Source organism: Pangasianodon hypophthalmus, chromosome 15 (assembly GCF_027358585.1).
Source record: "Pangasianodon hypophthalmus isolate fPanHyp1 chromosome 15, fPanHyp1.pri, whole genome shotgun sequence".
NCBI lineage: Eukaryota > Metazoa > Chordata > Actinopteri > Siluriformes > Pangasiidae > Pangasianodon > Pangasianodon hypophthalmus.
This window is the reverse complement of record NC_069724.1, coordinates 5,388,677-5,406,439: the sequence shown is the minus strand read 5'-3', so window position 1 is coordinate 5,406,439 and position 17,763 is coordinate 5,388,677. Positions and strand designations below refer to the sequence as shown.

The following is a 17,763-nucleotide window of genomic DNA, read 5'->3' as shown; positions in this document are numbered from 1 at the left end:
TGCTGACAAATGGTTTTAAATTTAATTGGCAAGATCAACATGTGACAAAATTTCACTGGTTTTAATTTTAACCTCTTGTGTTTGAAAACAAAGAAACAAGAATGAACACACATTCCCACAGCCACACTCCAAAATCTAGTGGAAATCCTTTCCAGAAGAGTGGAGGTTATTATAACAGCAAAGGGAGACTAAATCTGGAATGGGATGTTCATAGAAGTGATATGGTCGGGGGTCCACATACTTTTTGCCATGTAGTGTATTAAGAGGAGGAACTACAGCATCTTCGTACAACACAAGTAACCTGATAAAGCATCGTGTTTAAACCATAGAACAGCATCAGTAGTGAGCGTGATCATTAAAAATGAGCACAAGGTGCCGTGAATTGCGCACACAAAAAGGTATGTGAGTGTGGAGCAGTGACATGACGGTGTAGTGAAACTGTCACACGTGATAAATTCTAGTGTTACCTTTTTTAAACCCTTGATGCTCTCTTGACCAGAAACCGTCCCATTTCCAGTGGAAAAAAGAACAGTTCCAGCTTTCTGGTGCTTTGTGCAGTGGGAAAAAGTCCTATAGTTAATTTGCTTTACTGAGATGATTCAAGTTTGTCTTTGTGGTGAATGACTAAGAATAATATGCTTCTCACCAAACTAGGCCCTTGCAAAGCCCAGCCTGCATTATCAACACCATGTAACACAACATCGTGTTGAAGTTTTTGTTGTAATTCCGTGTCCCTTCAGCCATCCATCCCTCCATGAGCTTGTCTCTAACATGTGCACTTCACACTCCTCTCCCGCCCCCCTGTGTGGGGGTTCAAGGAGGGGGTTTGTGGATGTTTCTCCCCCCAGCTTGAGCACACCAGGGTCCCGCGCCTCTACCGCCTCGGCAGCTGCTGTTCTAACTTCCTCTTCTTCTTCCCGCCCCCGCCACCACAAGTCCCTGTCCACATCGGCCCACCCCAACTCCCCAGACCTCCATGCACATCGGCCCAGGCAAGTGGCAGCACAGCTTCCATGCTGGGCTGGAGCCAAAGAGCAGACCCGCTCAAGACCTAAGGATCTTCAGATAACAGAGATGATATTATTCTCTATTACATGACTGACTGTTTATGCCTTTGCTTTGTTGTCAGTAATAGAATGCTCAAAGTGTGCTGGAAATGCTTTCCAGTTTTTGACACCAGAACACCACTTGCTCCTTATCTCAAGAACCCGTTTCATATTGAATTTTCTCCACCTTTCACAAAACTATAACATGTTTCCTGTTCTATTATAACGCCCTGCTTCTTGCTTCACGCTTCACATCTCATCCTCATTCCCAACCGTCGAATCCAGTCGGAAGTTGCACTTTTACACTGGTTATAGTACTGCTTCTCTCCAAATCCTGCTCCTGTTCTCGTGAACACGGTAGCGATGGTCTCGGATCAGTGTGAAAATGCATTTTCCGCTCATCTCTAACAGCACTTGTGATGTGGTTTGAGGTTTGGCATCAGACAGCAGTATGTTATAGTTCTCCTCCCACACACGTCAGTGCCTGCTGCCTCAACACTCTGCCTCAGAGTACACCCCTCTATCAGCCTGCGTCCGTCTGAATGCACTCTTTCTCATGAGAGAAATCTCGGTACACTCACACATGCAACACAGATGTACTGCTAACATCATCTTCATTCAGCATGCACATTCTAACTTACACAGATAGTGTATGACACAGCATCGTACTACACTTGAGTCTAGTACACTAGCGGAGTATGGTTACAGCTCTGCATGATGGTACGTGAATCCTTTCCTCATCATGTGGCCGTCTTCAGTTTTAATTCAAACCACACTAACTAACAACACCGAGTTCGATTGTTAATGGAATGGGACTTCTGTGACTTAGCACTAAAATGCATGCGAGTTGTTTGAAACACGGTAAGTGAAGGTTTATGCACATGGCTGCTAACGACATTTATCTCTGGCGTGGCATGGATTTAAGATACTACCCAGGTTGCATGTCTGGTTTTTATTTTATTCTGTTTGTCATTGAGTACTGAAATTCTTTGGTCAATAAATATTTAATGATATTCAAAGGAATAAAATTCAGCATGGTAGTATTGTAGAAAAGCTACATTTACTAGCACAGGTTTTCTAAAATATTGCCATTTTAAAATTTTGTTTATTGTTTTTTTTTTTTTTGCTGGAATTTAAGAAGTTACTTAGGACTTGCTCACTTAGTTGGTTAAGCAGAACAAATACACAGCCATTTTTAGCTCAGTATGTGGCCATTATTTCATTCAAAACAATTTATTATTATAAAATTCAAATTAGTAAGTACATGAAAAAAGAGGATCCGATGAAGCATGCAATTGCTCCTGAGCATTTTTGTGAGCGTGCCCCAAATCCTTATTTCAGTGCAAAAATACGAGATCTGTACTAAAGCCTCTCGATTTATAGCGTCATCTCAGGAGCTCTGCATGTCCATGACTTTTGAGTTTAAGTGAATGTGTATGTGTGAGGTACTATCAAAATTAAGTAGATTTATCAGTCAGGAAGTCAAAAGAGAAAACGGTGTCGGGACGTTATAAGCCACAAAGTAGTGTAATGATTGCCCAAGTTTATTTTTGGAACGCATGAGGTTAACAGAATTGGAGCTATTTGCTCATTTTTAGAGTATAATTAGTATTAAAGGTGCTGAACCTTTGCAGTGTAAGGATGTTTTAATGAGTTAGAGAGGTATCTGACCTATGCAATATCTTAACAAACAAGCTGACAGAAATGGAGCACTTTTTTTTTTTTTTTTTTTTTTTGCAAGCAAGCGTTGGCCAGGCTGATATTCACAGATCCCCCATGCCAATGCTCTGTTTCCAACACACCTGAAATGAGCGATTTGGGAAACACTGTATAATCATAAAATTAAAAAGAGAATGAAGCAACATTCTGTATCAGACGTATCATATACATCGTGTGTATGTGAATTTATACAAAAATATATATATTAGTATGATTGTTAGTAATTTCACCTTTTTTGTACTATTTTATGCTGCTTGGATTAATTCAGAGACATCATTGAGGGAAGTTGTTAAAATTTTAAAGAGTTAGGCTTCAGTCATCATAACTGATGCATCATATACATTAACTGATCTTACTATATATACTTTACAACCCCTGCAGTTTATTGTTTATGTGCTGTGTAATTATTATTAAAATTGTTGTCGGTTAAAGCAGCATGATTTATACAGAAATTATATATTATTATTTTATATATTATATATATTAAACTGAAAATGATAGATTTTTAATAAGGCAAAAGTTTGACAAAAAACTTCAAATCAAGATATTTGAGGACATTTCTACAATACACTATGCATCAGTCAGGTTTTCTAACAAACATAAAAAAAAAAAGTAAAAATATATATTAAATTAGCAGTTCAGTTCAGTTGCACTTTCAACATCGACAAAAATTAATTATTTAATACTGAAAAAGGGAAATTTTTAAAAACATTTTGCAGTTTTAAAGATTCAAAATTTTTGCACCAAATCAGCTGCTTCCATTGTGAGGGAAATCAGATGATAATATGCATGGCCACACTAACAAACTAATCTTGATTGCATCTACCAAATGTCTATTTTTAAAAACAGCACTGTTCCACAAAGAGTTCCAGTGGTGTCTCCCTCAACCAACAACATAAGCAACTCCACGGTAGCAGACCGCACCAACTTCCCCAGAGGGGTGACGAGCAGAAGCACTTTCCACGCAGGCCAACAGAGAGCCTCACGCGACCAGCACGCCTCAACCTACAACGGGCCCCCAGCCTCCCCATCGCTCTCTCACGGGAACAGCCAGGTCCGTCGCACTGGTACTGGCATCTTCAGCAAATTCACCTCCAAATTTGTGCGCAGGTGAGTTCAAAACAATGGAAACGGATTAGCTTTATTGCATTTCATTTACTGGTTATAAAATGTTTATGCACATTAGGGGGATGAGAAAAAAACGTGACTCCAGATTTTTGGGAGAATTTTTTGCTTCAAAATGTGAAAAATTGGAACGTTTCAAACACAGATTTAACATCAAGACAACGTGAAGTTACTTTAGATCTTTTTTACTGAACACAACAAGCTAACTGTGACAAAATGAGCTAGTTGAGCAAATTTGGGATAAGGAAGTAAATGCCTCCTTTAGTGAAAATGGTTAAGAGCTGGACTAAACAGTGCTGCGTTAATTTTCGGACTGCAATTCAGACAACTGAACCATAAGTTCTCCGTTACCTTGTGTGAGTGCCTCTTGAACACTGGCGCAGAAGGTAAAGCAGGTTTAGTGCTTATTTGTGGGATTTTTCTCCCGGAGGAATGATGCAGTTGCAGGCTGTTGGCAGGCAGAGATGTCAGGGAATCTCCACAGGTGCGTTACACAGTTTAAAAAAAAATCAGGAGAGGGCAACGAGACCTTCAGTGGCCATCTGTATCCTCATCCGCAATCAGGACACAAAGCTCTTTCTCTCTGACAAGCTGCTGGAGCTGGTGCGGGTTTAGGGAGTCAGCATACCTTTAGGATGCTGTTTAAGAGCCAAACAGTTCTCTTTTAACGTTGCCGTTTTCTCCTTTGTTAGCATTAATATTAGCTGTGTAGTATCCATTCAGTTTGTTTGGATCCTCTACTGTTTCCCAGTGGATTTTGTATTGTCAAAACCTACCAGCCTCACACACTCCGCTCATGGGCCACAGAGCATCTATTTGTATACTTTTCTGTCCACAACCTTCAGTATCTTGAAGGTTACAGTCTGACTGGCTCTCAGCACTTCCATGTATGCTAATGTTTTATGTTTGCTCCCCCAAATTTAGTCACCTGCCAATTTCCACCCACAATCTAGCTCTCCCCATCATACAACAGCTACTAACTGGGTACAGTGAAGGCTAACACGTGCTTCCTCAGTGACACGTGAAACCAGCCAACCATGTCTTTTCCAACTGCTGCTCATGCTGCATCACAAGGCAATGTAACACACTCACAACGCACCACCTACCTTTTTCCTCATACATGGGCTTCCAGACGTCAATGATTGGCTAGTGTTGCTGTGATTGACAGGGAAGGCACTATGACATCTCTACCACCAAGAGAGCAGGGATAGTTTTTTTCCCTGCGCTCCCTTGGCTTCAAATTTAGTTTGAAGTTGTTGGTGTTGAGTGAAGATGCGAGATAAACCTGTGTGTTTGCTGATAGGCTATGGGAAAAGGTCTGTTGTTGGTTGTCCATCACTCAAATTGCCTTTTCCTGTGGAAGTAGATGATTCTTGGCCATGTTTATAGAACATTTTTTTAAATCTGGCTCGTGAGATTATCTTTAACTTAGCCAGTGATACCAAACTGTTGGAGTTGGAGGCTTTTAAAGACTTTTATTATAACTCTGAAGCCCTGTTTTAATGCTGTTCCTTGGTCGAATCCTCAACGTCTTCTTGAGGGCCGTTGCATAGGTGTGTTACCTCAAGTCAAGATTTGATGTAGACTTCATGAGTAGAATTTCCATTTCAGATCTATATAAAGAATGGTAGACAAAGCTGTTTTTCAGTGTAGACCAAGGACAAGGGCGTCTTTAAAAGCGGTATTGAAGCGGGGCATGATTGTTGGCAGTGGAGGTCTTTAATACCTTATTCCAAAGTCACATCACTACTAGCTCACTTTGTCCAGGTATTGAGAAGAAATGCTGGCTCAATTCTTTCAAGATTTTTCACAATGTGCATCTTTAAATTTTGCTGGATCATTATTGTGGGCATTGTGGTAAGAGAGGAACTCCGTTCAAAGTTCACCCATTTGGCCTGTTGACTTTGCAGTTACTCCCTTCTTTCAGGACAAGCTGGTTTGGAGTGGCACAGATATCTGTGGCTAAGAACTGGTCCCTCGTAATGATGGGCTCTTGGAGCAGGGATGGGTTTCACTGTGAGAAACACCATAATGGATCTAACCATGATCATGGACCCCCCCAGCCCCCCTACCCCTCTTTTAATCTCATTAATCTTTGTAATCCCCCCAAAAAACCTCAATGTTTAAGATTAATCCATTTTTCATAACTACTACAGAATTCCAGCTATAATAACATTATTGCTTAATATGACCCCTGTTCTGTGCCCTCCCTCCAGTTAACCCTTAACTGCTCTCATGGCAGCTCAGTTCACCTGACAGGCCACCTGGGATTTTATGTCTTTCTTAATACTTTTTTTTTCAGATTTGCTATGTTTTTTTTTCTTCACATTTGAGAACACACTTTTTTTCTTCCCCACCTTTTTTTTCCCTTGTAGAAATCTCTCATTCAGATTCCCCAGAAGGTAGGCAATACCAAAACCCTTGAATCATCGCAAAAACGTTTTTGTGCTCTTTTTTCCTTCTGTGGTCTTTCAATGCAAGGGATGTTATTTTTGTGAATATATCATACATCTCTCTACGGTTTTGCCTTTCACTAATGCCCTGCGTCCATTGCCCAGCTCGCTCCTTCTCCAGTCTTTTCCTCCTCCCCTCGCTTCTCCTCCCTTAGTGAATAACTCTGATCCCTTTTCCATTCACATCTCACCCTTTTGTTGGGGCTGTTGACTCCGGTCACTGTTTGTTGTGCCTCAGACCTCGTGAATAGGTCTCCTTGTGTCATAGTCTGTGCTGTTTTCATGCAAATCTCCTACAATGCAGTTAAGTAACTACAATGACCGACTCCTCCAAGTCGAACATGCTTCAGATGAGAACGCACTCTGAAACCTGACAAACCTAGTTCTGTGTTTATTACTGAAGTGTCCTAATGGCTGAACTAAACCACTTGTATGGGAGCTGATGTGCTGCTTTTGTCTGTGTTCTGGCCTTGTCTTGTCTGCCCTGGGTGTATTCGCCTTCTCAACCTCTCGGAGTCAGTATGCACGCACCTCACTACGGTTCCTTATGCAGCTGCCAGTAGGAAATACACACATTTAGGAAAAATTAATTCACTGAAGGGATGTGATGTTATGCATATTAATATTCATTTCTTTTGATACAGGGTTTGTAAGACACTGTGAATGAAATACAGTTAGATAGTGCAAAGCGGAGAGAAATTACCACCCCAAAGCTGATTTTTTTTTTTTTCTCCCTATAACAGCACTTCCTGCAGTGTTTAATTTCGCTTAGACCACACTAAATTGCCAAAACTAACAATTTTTTATTTATTAAACAATGACACATCATACTTTATCGGTTTACAGTTATGTTTAATGTTGAGGAACGTCTATGAAACAAGTTAGTTCCTGTTATTACTTAGGTTATAGCAGCTAGAAACGGTTCCCTCACTTTTCTCTCTATTGAAGTTAAGAAGGCAAAAAAAAAAAAAAAAGTCATGTCATGGTAGGCCCTGTTCACACTTGGCATTAATGTGTCCTGGGTGATCGGATCACAAATGGTCAGCGCTAAGTACAGGTGGTTAGAGTCTCGGACTTGTAACCCGAAGGTCGTGGGTTCGAGTCTCAGGTCCAGCAGGGATTGTAGGTGGGGGAGTGAATGACCAGCGCTCTCTTCCACCCTCAATACCACGACTGAGGTGAGACCCTTGAGCAAGGCACCGAACCCCCAACTGCTCCCCGGGCGCCGCAGCAAAAAAGCTGCCCACTGCTCCAGGTGTGTGTTGATGGTGTGTGTGTGTTCACTACTGTGTGTGCGCGCACTTGGATGGGCTAAATGCAGAGCACAAATTCCGAGTATGGGTCACCATACTTGGCTACACGTCACTTCACGTCACTTCAAACAGGGTCAAATGCATCTCGAAGACACATCGTGATCCGATCACTCAAACCACATTCAGAGGTCTTCTGGGACGCATATGGCCACATCACATTTGTAGTGTAAAAGCGAATGCGTCTCACTGTGTCCCGCACAGCAATGACTAATCGACTGCTTCATTTTCCTAGCCGGAAAATACGTAATCATTATGAGACAGGCTAATGTATAAAGGCGACGCTGTAACAGCAGGCACGAAAGCAGCAGCTTTTCATAACTTCATTCGTCGTCTCGTTTCTCATTCATTTTTCAGTTTCGTTAGCAAACCACGTGATTCAAATGTCCGTGATTCAGACAGTCTGTAAAGGTACACGAGAGAGAATTCGTAGTACACTTCTGTCTGAAAATAACTACAGCTAAAGACTGATGTAATAAATGTGCATGACAGCCTTTCTCCAGAGAAAACAATGTATGAAATACAAATGGTCACTGAAGACGCGTTCCTAATGCCAGGTGTGATCGGCTGTGAGTCTCGGCTGTCCACTTCTGATTCGATCATCCAGGATGCAAGTTAACGCCAGGTGTGAACGGGGCAAGCCGCAAAGCAAAAACTTCCCTATTCTGAAGACTTTATTGTGTCAGAAAACAGCTTTACAAACCGCTGTCACTGGAGACTCCTTAGTATAAACCTGTGATTTGAATGCCTTCTGACCAATCAGATTTGAGAATTCAGCATATATATATATATATATATATATATATATATATATATATATATATATATATATATATATATATATATATATATATAATTACTTGATATTTTTTTTTTTTTTTTTTTTTTTTTTTTTTGAATGTCCTCGCTTAAGTTTTAGTTCGTGGTTAATTGCTCTAACATTAGTGGTTAAAAAGTGTACTAATAAAACATTAGATGTCAATAACTACAGAAATGTGGTGTGTGTTTGTGTGTGTGTGCGTAAGTGAGGGAAGGGGTGTGTGCTACTACTTGAAGGTTGGAGGGTTTGAGAGAGGAGGCTCTCCTGTATATGTGGTGGAGGGACTGTTGCAGCAATGCTTTCTGGCTTATGCTTCCCCATTCTCTGCAGTGAGGAAATGGAAGTGGTTCACCACTTGAAGTCTGTTTGTGTGCTGATATGTTTATTGCCCTTTTATTCTCTTCGTTCCTAAGACTGCTAATTCTTATTTAAAGCACTGTTGAAGCAAATGTCTAGACCATGCTAAGCTTTTAGTTGTAGTACAAAATGAGTTCTTGTTAATGTAAGATTAGCCTGGTAACCTATTAAAACTGTATGATTATACTCAGTGTGGGTCTAATATTAAAGTACCCCTGAAATTGTCATTTTAAACCATTTAGATTTATATATAGAATCCTATTTTTAAAAATATTTTCCATAGTAATCATCTGTAGGCTCTTAGAGTCTAGCACACAGGTTCTGTCGCTAAAAGTTTCAGATTACTGTGTCATCCTCTACAAATTTACGTATCAGACCATCATACGTTTAAATCTGACATCACAAACTAAACTCGTATGCAACGCCACTTAGACAGTTTTTCTTCATGCAAGTACACAAGTTATATGCAAGGTTATTTTGTCAAATTGTGTGTTTTTTTTTGTTTTGTTTTAAATTAATTAATTAATTAATTTTATGTTTGAGTCATATATATATTTCCCTGTGAGATCAAGTGTTTTTTGAGTCAGAGGGTAGGTTTTAGGGCTGTGTCCACTGCCAAAGTTCAACCAAATACCAATCTCTACCATGGAAATCAGCCACTCAAGTGTTAACCATTTAAATTAACTTTTTCGTGTTCAGAGGTACTTTAATATTATTCACATACTATTATTTGAAGAATCTAAACTCTTTGCAGGAGCCTGTAGCCAGAGATAGTAATATAGGTGTTAGTTCTGTTAAATGGCCAGTAACAAGAACATGAAAAGTGATTAATAGACTAAACTTGTGCCGGTTTTCTTTGAGGAGTCCGTATGAGGGAGAGGGTCGAGATGAGGCCAGCAGGTGAGGACATCAATTAAGTAATGATCATTACAATGTTTAAACATGATCAATACATTGGGTGTAATTGGTTATAGCTCTTAATTTGTCTCTAAGAATTAATGAATAATTTCTAACACATTTTAATGAATGAGAATTGAAGTTTGACATTGTCTGTGTCCCTCCCAAGACAATCCCTTGGATCTATAGAGAGTGATTAGTAAATTTCACCCAGCTAACCACCAGTAGATAAGCATTAGTACTAGTCAATTCAAGGATTTTAGTGTATACTTTTTTTTTTTTTCTTCAAATTAATTTTTGTAAAAAGGATGCCAAAGTGGTTTGACTGCATTGTAGCTCTGCATCATAATGTCACATTTTATTTTTGAGTTAATCATGTTTCCCTGTGTACAATTCAGATGGTAATGTCTGTGTTCTTATAAGTATGTGAGCTTTGCTTCTGTGGATGAGGTTGTGCAGTCCTAAATGAGCATTATGTTTACTGTGTCTTTGCTAATTTCTCCTCCTTTCATTCACTTTCTCTTTTGTTTGTCTCCTCTCATCACCTCTACCCAAGACCCATGTTGAGCACTGCAGAAAAGCTGGAGAAAGGCACCCAGGGATCAGCGGGGGATGAGAACAGGGACTCAGTGTCATCCTCCTCTCCTGTGTCCAGCACGCCCTCGTCCACCCAGTCCTCCAAGGACATCAAGCCGCGTTCGCTGCGCTTCACCTGGAGCATGAAGACCACTTCGTCCATGGAGCCCAACGAGATGATGAAGGAGATCCGGAAAGTTCTGGACTCCAACAGCTGCGATTATGAGCTACGCGAGCGTTTCATGCTGCTCTGCAAGTCAGGGAATCCTTCACGTGATGACTTCGTTCAGTGGGAGATGGAGGTGTGCAAGCTGCCCCGCCTCTCCCTCAATGGCGTGCGCTTCAAACGCATCTCGGGCACCTCCATCGCCTTCAAGAACATCGCCTCCAAGATTGCCAACGAGCTTAAGCTGTGAGCGTTGAAACATGATTTGGGGATGAAGCCAATACCGAATTGTGGCAGATGTGAGAGCTGTAGCCCAGATGTGCGTTAGGAGAAGACGGACAAAGTGGCGCCATCAGAAGCGGGGACAGTGAAGAGTTTAAAGACTGTAAATGAAGCAGGATGGATAGCACAGTTTGGTGGGGGAGGTTGGTGTGTGTGTGTATAGATGTTTTGAGGGCCGCCTTGATTTTCTTTTTTTCTTTCTTTCTTTTTTTTTTTTTTTTTTTTTTTTTTTGTGGGAGGTGTTTCCTTGGTTTGGGTTTTCTGTCCCCACATCACCCCCCACCCCCACCTGTATTTTGTTGTCATATTTTATTTGTGGCGATTTTGTTTTGTTTCTAGTTTTGTGGTTTCTCCTTGCTCCTCAGTCATTGTCTGTTTAAACAGTATAGTGATGGAGGAAGTTTATGTAATTATTGAACTGAAAAAGTGTTTGCTGGTGAATCTTATACTACAAACTCGAACCAGCAACTGTCTCAACACGCTGTAATCCCCCGTCCCCCAGGTTACTTGATTTTCTTACTTCCAATTTCAAATTACTGTTTATGAACAGAGAGGTAGATTGGTGGTTTTGACACTGAATGTACAGCACGCTTAGTGATGAGTAACTGAGACTGAAGTACAACGCACATTTAGTAGAGCCATAGTGAAATTTGAATATTCACACATCTTGCTGTGGTTCATATTCTCAGCCTCCACTCATGTGTACATCACAGTAACGTGTCTTATCTGATCTGATACGGAAGTGCAGACTTGAACCCTCAGTGCTCTGGAGGTGAATCACCTCTCTGCACTCTAAGCCCAGACAATTAGGTTTTTTTTTTTTTCCTCTTCCTGCTGCACGGGTCATATGTCCAAAACTAATTAAGGGCCAATTAAGTAATTATTGGTGGATTGTAGTGTAATTAAGAGTTGCTGGTTGGTTTCAATGTGCTGCACTGGAATGAGTCTGTGTTTTGTTGCCTTTTTTCTGGAGAAGATTATATTATAAGAATAAAAAAGTTGGATGATTTGTCGTCTCTTGTTTTGCAAGAACTTTTGCTTTTCAACTAAATGCTATTGTGTTGTGTTTCATGTGTTTCAGTGATATCAGGTGTGGCATGTTAATGAAACAGTATTTATCACAGAACAAATGCTATACCATTACCTCAGGAAATATACTGTTTTTTTTGTTTGTTTGTTTTTTTGTCACATTGGGCCTCATTTATGAAGCTGGATATGCACGATTATATTCATAAATCTTCATTTGTAAATCACAGGAGCAGTAACACATGAAATGTTGCTTTCATTTAAAAAAAAAAAAAAAAAGTGGATTACTTGGAGTCTCACAGATTTAAACCTTTAGGCTTCAAATCATATATTTGCCCTGAGTTTTTTCAATTTTATGTAAAGATTGTGTTGTCAATAAATAGCTTTTATTTCAATTTCTTAACTGAATTTAATGAAAATTATGTGGAATTAATGCCTTGAAAGAACACAATCTAAACCATATCCATAAATTGAGACAAATAAGACTAGCTATTCAATTAAGACAAAAGAAATGGCACCCTGATAAGGAGGAAGAGTAAAGCAGGCCTAAAAAATATGAACGATTCAGCACTTAATGCTCAATATGACGGCTAAATTACGCATGTTCCCAAAGCTCTGCTTCCAGGATCTTATGTGGTCTGTATAGTGTCTATAAAATGACTGACATGAGGCACATCCAAACACAAACAAGCATTCTGGACCGGAAGTCAGTTCTCCAAACTGGTTTTCTCAGCGACTTAATAAACTTTTGTTAAGGCCATGGCTTAACCCATTGTTTTTATCATGTACTACATATCTTCCAGGTTATGTGTACAAGTAAGGAATAAAAACTATTGCACCTTTAAGCCAAAGACCACACATTATTCACGCCATCTTGTCATTTTGTCAGTCCGTTTCTGGAATATGGGTCTGTCCTCTTTTAAGTAGAGGAGCCTGGTCTTTTAGGACTGAAAATAACTGCCTCTGGGAGTGTTGCCAAGATGGCCGCCGAGTGGACAGACTTCACTACGAGGGCTTTGCCTGGCCCTGCCACGTAACCATGGCAACCAGCAGTATACTATAGAGAGGAAAACAGAACCACTTTAAAAAAGCTAAAATCATTTTTTTAACATCATACCCTACTTTAGCGTCACGGTCGGATATGTATCTGATCTAATGAAGCCCAACTGAAAAGCTATAAAAAAATAAATTCAGACTTGTGGAAATTTCAACATGAAAAAAGTGTAATACCTGCGTCACCCGTGTGGCTGTCTTTATAGTTAGGACTTTAGTTTCTGTTTTTCAAAGTTATTGCCAAAATGCAGACTAAATGTGTTAAGGTCATAACTCGTGGGGGGTAAAAATAGAAAAGGTGTTCGTGTGTTTCCGCCCGGTTTCGAACCGGGGACCTTTCGCGTGTGAGGCGAACGTGATAACCACTACACTACGGAAACTGCGATGTATAAGAGCTGCGCATGTGTGTTTTTGACTTTTATAAAAGTCTGTTACAAATTGTGCTCAGAATATGATTCCATATATACGTATTAGTGAGGTTTACAGATTTATACTATACATATGTGTGAAAATGTGGGTAAGATACAGGAGTTTTACTGCCATTTGTAAAGCGAGTTGTTATTTATATATGAAGACTACAAAAAAAGGAGTTTGTCGAGCTGCATTATTGGAACAGCAAATATAAATGTAACAACATACCAAATTTTTCCTCCTCTGCTCTTCTGCAACCGTGTTTAAGTTAAAAACAGCAAGTCAAAACAATACATTTCAGTTGAAGGATGCAAATGAGGGGCCCACCACTAGGGAGCGATAGCCAAATGTAAGCAATCAACTTAAGGTGAATTTTATCTCCTTGGACACAGCGAGCTTGAGCCGAGTGTTCCGGAAATTTGGGAGTCGACTCCGAGTCGGCTCTCGATCATAGGACTTGAGGATTCCATTTAAGGAGTCGATTCTTAATAATAATAATAATAATAATAATAATAATAATAATAATAATAATAATAATAATAATAATAATGAGTAGTATATACATTTTGATTGACAGTAGATTTAGAGGCGTCAATCTTGACAAATCATTAGCTTTATATCATCTTAGGTCAGTAGACGAGGTTGAATCAGATCAAAGCAGAGGTGTCGATTCATGTGTCATAATGCCCGTGAATGGAGAATCGACTCATTTGAAGGTCGATTCCCAGCCCTATAGCTAATGAAATACTGAAAACAAGGAGCCAGTGGGGATTTGTTGTAGTCTTGCTTTGGCGGTAAGTTTTCATGTGTTTGATCTACTAAATGCTTTCGTTATGTTGATATGCAATATACAAATAATTTCCATTTACTCCGTACATACCTACATATATTTACTGACTTTACTGGAAGGTTAGCCAGATAGCTAAGCTAGCTGGAATTCGTTTAGACTTAATAAGTTAGTCGTTGGTCTGTTGGTGTATGTTATTCATACAAGTTTTAATCACGTAAACAGCTTAGTTACAGTAGTGAGACGTTGTAACTGTATATTCTTAATAGTTTGTGATAGCCAGACTGTAGCTAACGCGATAGCTGTAGCACAATAGCAATAGATTTATGTTAGCTGTACGCTAGCTTGAGCATTAGACCTGCTCTCAGTTGTTTTAATATGATTTTTAAAAAAAAAAATAATTCGTTTATGTTAGAGCTCTTGGGCTGAAATGAGCAGCGTCATGTGTGGAAAAATAAGAAACGTTAAGTTTTGTCAAGCTTTTTTGCTGTGTTGTGGTCTCTACCTCTTCACCAAGAGGCCATTTTATATGTATTTATTATGGGTTCATAAGTCTGAACATGGCGGAGACTACGTGCACTAAATAAATCACTTTTACCAGTGGGAAAGCTGTTTGTTTCGTTTAGGGGTGGGAGATGTGGCAAGAATATAGTATCGCGAGTCTTTTGGCATCAAAAGAAATCATCACGAGTCATCTCTCCAGCCATTTTGTGGGAAAAAAAAATACAGTTAACCCTGTGTTGCCAACTCTTTTCAGGGGAAAGTATAAGTAAGAAGTCACCACATGGCGTCATGGGCTAATTTGCATATTCATTGACATTTGGCTTATCAAAATGCATTACATGAAAAGGGAAGATTTTCTGAAGATACTTGGAATAAAACAGAATGGACTCGAATAAAGTTTTATCAGAAGAGAAAATAATACATTATAGGTTTTTTTCTTGTCTTTTGTCATGGCATCACAAGAGCCGTATTGCTAACGTCTGCTCAAAAAGCCAGTATATTTGTTTCTAGGGTCTTTTCTGAAATAAAGATCAGTAAAAGGGTCTAAAACAGGGGTTTGTTTCAATGACCAGCAGGTTTTCATTCCATTCAGGATCCACACCTGATTCCACCTGTTTAATCAGTTGATCCTAGCTTTCAGTACTCAGGTGTAGCTTTTCCTTGGCTGGAATGAAAACCTGCACCCACACCAGATAAGATTGGACACCCCGGTCTAAAAAGTCTCCAAATTTAGTGGCAAAGTCACCAAGTAGGCAACGCTGTTAACACTGTTTCACTGTTTGGTGAAAGTGTGATGTTATTTCTGTCATCTGTATTTGTTTTTAGGGACTGCTTCCAGTTGCCAAGGAACCTGCTTAACCTGTCCAAAATCCAACAGCCCCATTGCAACCACCAAAAATGGTGAAGATATTTGTTGGTAATGTAGCTTCAGCAACCACAGAAGCAGAGCTGCGTGCATTGTTTGAACAACACGGTGTTGTGTCGGACTGTGACATCCTGAAGAACTATGGCTTTGTGCACATGGATGAGGAGGATGCAGCCCAGAAAGCGGTTGCTGCTTTGCACAAGCATGTGCTCAATGGCTCGCGCATCACCGTTGAGTACGCCACCACCAAGGTGCGCAACGCCACCAAGATCTACGTGGGCAACGTGCCTGAGGGTGTCACAGCTTCCAAAATCAAGGAGCTCTTCCAGCCATATGGCAAGGTGGTGGAGTGTGATATTGTGAAGAATTATGCATTTGTTCATATGCAGAGGGAAAACGAGGCCTTGGAGGCCATCAGGGAGCTTAATCATACAAAATTGGAGGATCAAAAAATCTTTGTGTCCCTCTCTCGCAGTAATCAAGCCAAAAATAGCAGAGGAGATGACTATTTCCCCCCTCCTCCCCATCACTATCCACCCCATCCGCACCATCCTCCTTACCTGCCCCCACGTCCTCCACTCGGCGATTTCTATCCGCCTCGGGGTCGTCTTCCGCCACCTCCACTCCCACCGCCACCTCCTCGATCCTACTATGAGCGCGAAGCATATGAGAGGGGTGTTCGCCACGACCCGTATGCCGCAGCCCCGCATTTTTATGACCGGGACCCCTATGAGCGGCGTCCTCCGCCTCCGCAGCGACCCCCCTCGCCTCCCGTTGCCCCTCGCTACTACCGAGAGCGCAGCCCTCTGGGCAGTCGTCGGTCTCTGCTGCCTCCGCCGCCCCCACCGCCACCGCCTCCTAGCTACATGCGCAGCTATGCCCGTGGTGCTTCGGGCTCCGCACTTCCTCCCCCGTCCTCCGCCGCGGCCTCTGGCTATCAGCGATACTCGCTCGGCTCAGGCTTTGATAAAGATGATTACATGGAGGACAAGTACAGCAATGGCTTCGGCCGTGGCTACTAAGCTTGCTTTGTCCAGAAAGTCTGTACGTCTCCGTTTTTGTATAAGGCAAGCTAATAAACAGGGACATATCTGCAGGAATTAGGAAATATTGTATGATGCTTGTAGCTAATTCTCACAATGGGTATAGCACAGCTAATATTCTGTCAACTTAGTGTAATAGAAAATTGTCAAATGCTGATTTAAATTAGAATTTAGACAGGTTTTTATAGTGTATAAAGGTTGTAGGTGTTATCACTTCGCGTATCTTTGCAAGATGGAAGATTTGATTTCTTCAAATTTTCTTTTAAGTGGTATGTTTTGCATGTGTGTCAGTTTAGATTGTGAGGGACTGCCTAGTACTAATAAGTGCGTTGTTATCATTGATATTATTCTTTGCTACAGGGGCTTAATGTGCTCCTTATTTAAATTAACCCTAGCCCACACCAGCATGATTACATTTTTGTACAACATTTAGGCATATGTTATTTCATTAGATTTTTCCTAAAGCATGGTATATGACTTGCATGACTAAGATAAGTAAGGCTCTAAATTGAGGTTGAAGAACATTCTTATGGATGGCTTTGATACAGACTTACTTATGTTGCGTTCCATAGTTGGGACCCGAATAAGAAAGAGGAGGAAGAGGGAGGATGTTATTAAATATGTGGTAGTGGGCGAAGCCGGGGGACACCAACTGATCATCAAATCGCATCTTAACAGCCGCCCGAGCACAACATCGACTCGGCACGCAACGCTTTGGAAACAACGTCGCCTCCTAGGAAAAGCAGCGTCAACTAAAGGAAACTCGGGAAAATAAATGACCATCCGCTACATAAAACAAAAACTACCACCACATAGTCGGTATTGCTCCTATAAAATTGTGGTCAGCCCATTAATCGTTCACACAGACTTTGTAGCCTTTCTTGATATTCAAGACGTTTTAACATTTCGATACACTGGGCATGCTTGTGATTAAAACTATTACCAAAACCCAAATATTGTAGCCTATCCTACGTGTGATGGTGTTTCCCTACGTTCATTTTGTTAAAGCCTTTGTTAAAATGTACCTCTGAAAACGTAAATCTCGACTGTGGATGCAAACCGATGTCTTATAAATGGTTGAGCTCTTTAACAGGTGTCCGAACGCAAGTCGATTTCTGTGCTTTGTGTGGTTACTTTAAAGAGAAATTTAGTTATGTGCTAGCAGTCGCTGTCTCTCCAGCCGTTTAAATAAACCATCGACTGATCTGACTACCGTTTTTTCCGTTGTGCCGTTTTTTCCCCCCTGAGTATCGCACACATTTCCTGTTTTTTTTTTTTTTTTTTTTCGCACCCGTTAACACTCGTTTCGTGCAAGTGACCTGT

General features: G+C 40.6%; 2 protein-coding genes and 1 non-coding gene across 17 annotated transcripts in view; 2 read left to right on the top strand and 1 right to left on the bottom strand.

Annotated features, from left to right (window-relative positions):
- The window catches only part of mark2a (MAP/microtubule affinity-regulating kinase 2a), a 41,658-nt gene extending 29,900 nt beyond the window's left edge, over window positions 1-11,758 (top strand). For 5 of the 15 annotated variants that reach the window (XM_026938495.3, XM_026938500.3, XM_026938494.3 and 2 more), the window contains exons 15-19: window positions 849-992; window positions 3,615-3,875; window positions 6,266-6,292; window positions 9,692-9,730; window positions 10,284-11,758. In XM_026938495.3, coding sequence (XP_026794296.1) covers window positions 849-992; window positions 3,615-3,875; window positions 6,266-6,292; window positions 9,692-9,730; window positions 10,284-10,719 — 907 coding nt within the window. In that variant the 3' untranslated portion in view covers window positions 10,720-11,758. The other 10 variants (XM_026938502.3, XM_026938496.3, XM_026938506.3 and 7 more) reach the window with 8 other exon arrangements.
- Window positions 11,759-13,137: 1,379 nt separating this feature from the next.
- On the bottom strand, window positions 13,138-13,210 carry trnav-cac (transfer RNA valine (anticodon CAC)). The gene has a single exon. It is a non-coding gene; the product is annotated as a tRNA-Val (tRNA).
- Window positions 13,211-13,880: 670 nt separating this feature from the next.
- On the top strand, window positions 13,881-17,649 carry zgc:77262 (uncharacterized protein LOC402952 homolog). The gene is made up of 2 exons (XM_026938313.3): window positions 13,881-14,035; window positions 15,358-17,649. The coding sequence occupies exon 2, from the start codon at window positions 15,430-15,432 to the stop codon at window positions 16,417-16,419; it is 990 nt and encodes a 329-aa protein (XP_026794114.1). The 5' UTR covers window positions 13,881-14,035; window positions 15,358-15,429; the 3' UTR covers window positions 16,420-17,649.
- The last annotated feature ends 114 nt before the right edge of the window (window positions 17,650-17,763 follow it).